We start from the raw sequence: 7,591 nt of genomic DNA on the forward strand, positions 1-7,591 counted from the left end.
CTGAGGGACATCCAGGTTACTATAAGAAGAAAGCAACAAATCCTCCCATTTAGGAAGCTGTAACAGGGGAAATGTGGCAGTGTTGCTTGAAAAATAGCATATTTTAAATCACGTGTTAGTCATAGCTGTCCGTTAAAGAAGAATCACCTGATAAAGCTTGTCATGTCCAATTTTGGTGTTTCGGGGAAGAACATATATATATATATATTTTTTTTTTGGACCTAGGTTTTTAATTGCCATATCTACACTGTAGCTAATGTGCTAATGACAATAAAGCCTTGAATTGATTTGAATTGAATAAACCACACTGTAACACATTTATGTAATGTACTGTAGGCAGTAAATTATTGTATTACCCACAGTAATTTACTTTGAATTTGTAATACAGTGTGATACTGTAGTGTACATTATGCTGCATTGTGGGAATATTATCCTTAGGCGGGACATTTATACCGCACTTTAAAACCATGCTGTAATATTACAGCAATACTGTAATGTTACTGTACATAGTGCTGTAATATTACAGTAACGTTTGTTGTTACTGTACAATATTTTGCGGTGAAAATATCTGAGCAAGAGGAGAGAACCGCTGGGACCTTAAACGGATATTTAGCTGCAGCTGGATTTTACTGACATGACCAATTTTGGTGTTTATAGGAAGAACTTATTTAAGATTTTGGACCTTCTACAACCTATGAGCATTAAGATATTTCCCCACATTAAAGGGGTTATAGTCTGAAATGCTTGTCACACTTTATATACCAGCTGCATTTTACTAACATGTTTCCCTACCCATTCTGTCTCTGTCCCTGCAGGCAGCCGCCCCACGGTGCAGTACGTGTCTTCGCTCTCCGAGCTGCCCCAGGCTCTGCAGCCGTACTACACTCAGGGCTACGTCCTGACCGCCCTGCATCCCATAATACTGTCTGTGGGCCGGAGCCGATCGCTGCCCTTCAGCCTGCTGTACCGCGCCATCATGGCCCGACCCAGGTCCAGGTACACACAAACTAACCCTCTTTGTTAGAAAAATATCACTCGTCACCGGCTTGAGCTTCAATATCAGGATCCATGTATTTCTGATCCTCTCCAGAATGGAAGTAGTCCTCACTTACAGAGCATCAACTAGTTCCTGAACAGTGTCCTTCACATGCTGATATCCAAGAGAGGGAGTTACACAGTCACAAGATGGAGGAATAGAAAGCAGTATGCAATGTTTAGTTCAGATGAGCTCCACGTCAGAAATGAGCATGCTTGTCATATGTCTATCTCCATAGAGGCTGAATCATCATGTTAATCACATAGCTATCACATGCCTCAAACAGTCCTGATGCTCTTCTAGGTAATCATACATCCTGTCATGTTCACAGCTACAGTTGGGATACCTTTGTTATCATGTTACTCTCATATTGGAAGAGTACATTCAGTATTTTCCCAACAGTCTTTAATCCTTAAACCAAAAATGTGGTTTTAATACTTGCTGCTTTGAAATTACCCTTTCTTTGAAAACATTTCTTTTTTTTATGACTGTAAGTGCAGATAACCATAGTTCTAAACTTTTCTTCATATGCAGTTGTGAAGAAGAACACGAGTTACTGTACGGTTAAGTTGAGCCTGGGAGATATCAAATGTTGTCATATGCATAAACAAAATGTCAATAATCTTAACACTGACTAACTAAAATCCTACCTTCACAATGTTCAGCAACTACATCTCTCAAAATGTCAAATACTGGATACATTCGGAGATTAAATACTGAATAGTTTTATTGAATACTTATTACCTCCAGGACTCGTTCAAAATCCTTCAAAAGTTAAATATTCATCAGGACTATAATATCCTTAAAAAAAAGTTAAATACTAAATATATTCATCTGTCGAACTCCAAAGTCCTTAAACAAAGGGAAATATTGGATTTTTCTACATTTTGAGATGTACAACAATCCTTAAAATAAGCGAGATATATTATATATATATATATATATATATGTTATTGTTTTAGTTTTTTCTACCTATTAAAAAATCCTAGAAGTAATCTATTTGAGAAAAGGAAATATTGGCTTATTAACATTAAATTCAGACTAAAGATGACCCTTTTTGAATATCATACAACAGCGACATTCATGTATTTGTATTTGCTATGTTGCTTGTTTGTACATTTCAATTTCTTAAATGTTTTATGTGATGGAAAGTAGCTCAAAGCTAAATCCGGCATATTTACGCTTGGCACATTTATTGTTTCAAGTGTTCATTAATGTGAAATGTCCCTACCAAATAAACGATTAAATAACATACTTAAGTGCTACATCTGAATAAAAACAAACATTGAAGTACCAAATATGATGTATAATATTATATATATATATATATATAACATAATGTTGTTTCTGTATATTGAAAATTGAAGCGGCCCAAGACTAGATCCCTGAGGAACGCCATTTCTGATTGCAAGTGGCTTTCACTTCTACTAATATGACAGTCATTTCAACCTTAAGACTCAGTTTTTTAAGTAATGATAACATATATATAACCCCTATATATATACATGCTGTGTGTGACTCCCCTTCCTCTCATGCCTTCCCACTGTGCGCCACATGTTCACCTCCATACTGTCTAGTAAATAGATGAATGATGGATGAAGTCAGCTGCATATTTAATGCAGAGCTCTGGTAGGAGGTCAGACTGTCGTGCCTGCTGTAGACTTTGTTTTGGTTTTACTTAATGTCTACTCTGAATTCTATTGGCTGGAAATCCACCCGACAACAGGGGTCCCTCAGCAGCCAATGGGGATGAAGTATTTATCAGCGCTGAGGTTTGATAGGTTAAGATACTGTTACTATGATGAGGATTTTTAGTTCATAAGATAGCATTAGAGGTGAATTAATGATGAGGTTTTATTAAAAAATGAAACACAGGGAAATACTCTGTACTGAATCTAAGTTTTACAGATCTGTCGATTTAATCATCTAATCAATTAGTCAACAATTATGAGTGTTGGTCTACTGAGATATCTTTAGTAAATGAGTTTGAATTTGTGCATAATTCTTTGTGGATGTTTTTTTTAATATTTCGATTAAATCAACTAATCAATTAGTGGACATGATGAAAGTTGGGCAATTAAGATTTCTTTAGTTGAATTTCTTAAGGACATGTTCTTGCACTTTTGCATAATTCTTTGCAAGTCGACTGAAAGCCCCATCAAGTTCTGTTTTTCTACCTTCATGTAGAAAATGCAGTATGTTGTGTATGACTTGTCATCACTTCAGTTGCCTAAATTGTTGTTTACCCTTTGAGTTAATTGCTCAGACAGTAGGTGGCAGCGGCCCCCTGCTGAGCGTGAATCATTCATGTGTGGGTGTCTGCAGCTCTGTGACAAAAACAAGTGAACTCTGAACCCTCCAGCTGGGCTATAATCCAGAAACTCCCCAAAGACATCTGCACTGTCACTGCCTCTTCCTCTGTCTAATACAGGGGTGTCCAAACCACGGTCCGGGGTCCAAATGCGGCCCTTTGTCCATTTCTAATCGGCCCTCAGCAAATTCTTAAAGTATAATGGAATATGGCCCCCACCTGAAACTTGTGCTTGTCTTATATTGTACTTGTTAAATATATATGTGAGCCTATATTACACATTAGTTTTCATTTGTGTGTGTGTGTGCGCGTGCGTGTGTGTGTGTGTGTGTGGTGTCTGTGTGTGTGTCAGTAAGCAGATGGCGTCCATGTGTTACAGCGTGCCGATGTTGAAGGTGGAGGAGTGGCCGTTACCTGGAGATTCACTGACGAGCGACACGGTCCGAGCGCTCATCGACAGGGTCAGTGAGAATTAGATTTACTGCACCTTAGACGCCATAAAAGTGTATATAAATACACGAGGGAGCTGTATTTCAAATGTTACCCCAGGCCTGTGGTTCCCACCCTGTGTGTTAGCTGCCCAAACATTTAAATAAGAGGGGCCACTAGATGATAGATGTATGCTTTAAAGAAACAATTCAATTTTGTCTTTTTCAATATTTTCACATTTTCATGACTTTCAAGAAGGAATGGTCCACTCATTAGATAATTAATCAAAACTTCAGTATTTAGTGAAACGTTATGTTTAAACCATACCCTGAAGAAATCAGCGATATTCCCCGGTAAATAATGATTTTATAGCTTTTTTATCAAGACCTGTATATTCCGTCTGGCCGCCGCCATGTTTGCCATTTTCAGTAGTCACGTGATGGTCGTGACGTCATCCATGCGTTCACTTTGTCAACACACGGAAACATGGTGGAGTATTTCAGTTCGGACTCGTCAGTAGAGGAACAAGTTTTGACCAATGTGAAGAGATTGGATGGGGGAATTCATCCATAGATATCAGTATGACAATACGACACCCTCTGTCCGTAGACCCTCACATCGTACAAGGAAAAACTTCCGAAGAAAACCCCCAGTTTAAAGGGAACATGGGAGAAACCTCAGGGAGAGCAGCAGAGGAGGGATCCCTCTCCCAGGACGGACAGACGTGCAATAGATGCCGTGTGTAAATTGAAAAGATAATACATTTGCAACATAGGTAGTCCCGATGTTTGGAAATGCATGTGTGTATAATGGGAAGATGATATAAGATACTATATGTATGCATGTAGTACCACCCTTGCTAGCGATTCCCTCTCTAGTTTAGCATACTCAGCTTCGTTGTCCCTGGCCATAGAATCACGATTTTATGGGGCCGGAAAAAACGGAGGTAAAATACACACTAGTCGGTACTACGCTATATGGAAAGGCCACCAAAAACGGTCCTGGCCTGGACGTTAAAGGACGTTAAAACGGGGCTAGCCGCTGCAATGGAAATGCGCTATAACATACCTTATTCTTACTCCGAGCACTACTTCTGCTCCTTCGTCGCTTCACACTTGCAGAGGGCGATTTCTCAACTGGCCGAACTGGTGTCCTGGTCGGTGATGACACCAGAAAGACCGATGGTACTGCATCTCCATTGAGTAATGGTTGTTCTTTAAATCCCATGTTATGTTTGATCATACTCTCAGAGTAGTCGTCCGGAAATGTGAAATGTTCGCTGCATACATGAGCCTGTAAATCTCTCGGTTCGGGCCGGCCACATTTCGCTAGCCACTGCCTCCGAATGTACTTCTTATGCTTACCTTTTGGCAACAGATGGAACTAAGCATTCCGTGGATTGTTCCTATCCGAATTATGGCAATATTTCGCGATACAGTGAGGCATATTTGAAGAGAGAAACTACAGTAAATAACATGGAGATCAACGTGTCTTCGAAAACCAAACGCATGGTTTACGTCACGTCCGGGAAATGGCGGCGCCCACAGTGTTGATGTTATTTCGGTATATAATCAGTTTAAAATCACTGATAATGTCGTCGGATTAAAAAAAAAAAAAAGAGAGACTGGCAGAGACTGGTCTGTTTTATCGGATGATAATTTTTAAAAAATGAGTGTCATGAGCATACCATTCCTTTAAGAATAACATGTTAAATACATTTATCATTTCAGGGTTCTTAAGATGCTTATAAAAATACTTACTGAAATACTGACATTCTCTCTTTTGTTTATAGGACACTAAAATCAATAGTAAAATATTAGATATTATCACCCTTTTAAGTATTGTAGTATAAAAATCCCCCCAAAAGTTACATACTGGACCATTGTACTTTTATCAGGACTATAAAATCCTTAAAACAAGTGAAAATGTGGATATTTGTGTAGCTTTTCATGATTCTAAAATACTTTCTTAGACTTTAAATCCCTCAAATAATTTAAATATATAACCTCTTCAAGCCTCTTGCAAGTATAGAATATTTTTCACATGTTCAGGAGTTAGACGTGTTTACAGGTCACCTATTATGCAAAATCCACTTGTCCATGTCTTTTCTACATCAACATGTGTCCCCTCTTCTTCATGTCTTTTCTACATCAACATGTGTCCCCTCTTCTTCATGTCTTTTCTACATCAACATGTGTCCCCTCTTCTTCATGTCTCTTCTACATCAACATGTGTCCCCTCTTCTTCATGTCTCTTCTACATCAACATGTGTCCCCTCTTCTCCATGTCTCTTCTACATCAACATGTGTCCCCTCTTCTTCATGTCTCTTCTACATCAACATGTGTCCCCTCTTCTTCATGTCTCTTCTACATCAACACGTGTCTCCTCTTCTCCATGTCTCTTCTACATCAACACGTGTCCCCTCTTCTCCATGTCTCTTCTACATCAACATGTGTCCCCTCTTCTCCATGTCTCTTCTACATCAACACGTGTCTCCTCTTCTTCATGTCTCTTCTACATCAACACGTGTCCCCTCTTCTTCATGTCTCTTCTACATCAACACGTGTCCCCTCTTCTTCATGTCTCTTCTACATCAACACGTGTCCCCTCTTCTTCATGTCTCTTCTACATCAACACGTGTCCCCTCTTCTTCATGTCTCTTCTACATCAACACGTGTCCCCTCTTCTTCATGTCTCTTCTACATCAACACGTGTCCCCTCTTCTTCATGTCTCTTCTACATCAACACGTGTCCTCTCTTCTTCATGTATCTTCTACATCAACATGTGTCCCCTCTTCTTCATGTCTTTTCTACATCAACACGTGTCCCCTCTTCTTCATGTCTCTTCTACATCAACACGTGTCCCCTCTTCTTCATGTCTCTTCTACATCAACACGTGTCCCCTCTTCTTCATGTCTCTTCTACATCAACACGTGTCCCCTCTTCTTCATGTCTCTTCTACATCAACACGTGTCCCCTCTTCGTCATGTCTCTTCTACATAAACACGTGTCCCCTCTTCGTCATGTCTCTTCTACATCAACACGTGTCCCCTCTTCTTCATGTCTCTTCTACATCAACACGTGTCCCCTCTTCTTCATGTCTCTTCTACATCAACATGTGTCCCCTCTTCTTCATGTCTCTTCTACATCAACACGTGTCCCATCTTCTTCATGTCTCTTCTACATCAACACGTGTCCCGTCTTCTTCATGTCTTTTCTACATCAACATGTGTCCCCTCTTCTCCATGTCTCTTCTACATCAACATGTGTCCCCTCTTCTTCATGTCTCTTCTACATCAACATGTGTCCCCTCTTCGTCATGTCTCTTCTACATCAACACGTGTCCCCTCTTCTTCATGTCTCTTCTACATCAACATGTGTCCCCTCTTCTTCATGTCTCTTCTACATCAACATGTGTCCCCTCTTCTTCATGTCTCTTCTACATCAACATGTGTCCCCTCTTCTTCATGTCTCATCTACATCAACATGTGTCCCCTCTTCTTCATGTCTCTTCTACATCAACATGTGTCCCCTCTTCTTCATGTCTCCTCTACATCAACATGTGTCCCCTCTTCTTCATGTCTCTTCTACATCAACATGTGTCCCCTCTTCTTCATGTCTCTTCTACATCAACATGTGTCCCCTAGAGTCTATTTGACTCTGTGTTTGTCTGTCCTGCAGGTGAACAGCAGCGCTCGAGGGGGCGTTCGATTCGTTGGCTCGGTCCTCCAGCAGGTGAGCGGGGTCACTAACGGTGGAGTTCATAGCCCAAAGAGGGGCTGCCGCTCCCCCCCGAGATCCCCCCCCCCGAACC

At 40.3% G+C, this 7,591-nt stretch overlaps 1 protein-coding gene across 1 annotated transcript in view; it reads left to right on the plus strand.

Moving 5' to 3' along the window:
* Positions 1-7,591, plus strand: part of rftn2 (raftlin family member 2) — a 36,923-nt gene that overhangs the window by 18,821 nt on the left and 10,511 nt on the right. Inside the window, 4 exon segments of the mRNA XM_034078252.2 lie at positions 816-996; positions 3,700-3,808; positions 7,459-7,578; positions 7,580-7,591. The exon segment at positions 7,580-7,591 is cut by the window's right edge and continues 43 nt beyond it. Of these exon segments, the coding sequence (XP_033934143.1) occupies positions 816-996; positions 3,700-3,808; positions 7,459-7,578; positions 7,580-7,591 (422 nt within the window).

Source organism: Pseudochaenichthys georgianus, unplaced genomic scaffold (assembly GCF_902827115.2).
Source record: "Pseudochaenichthys georgianus unplaced genomic scaffold, fPseGeo1.2 scaffold_401_arrow_ctg1, whole genome shotgun sequence".
NCBI lineage: Eukaryota > Metazoa > Chordata > Actinopteri > Perciformes > Channichthyidae > Pseudochaenichthys > Pseudochaenichthys georgianus.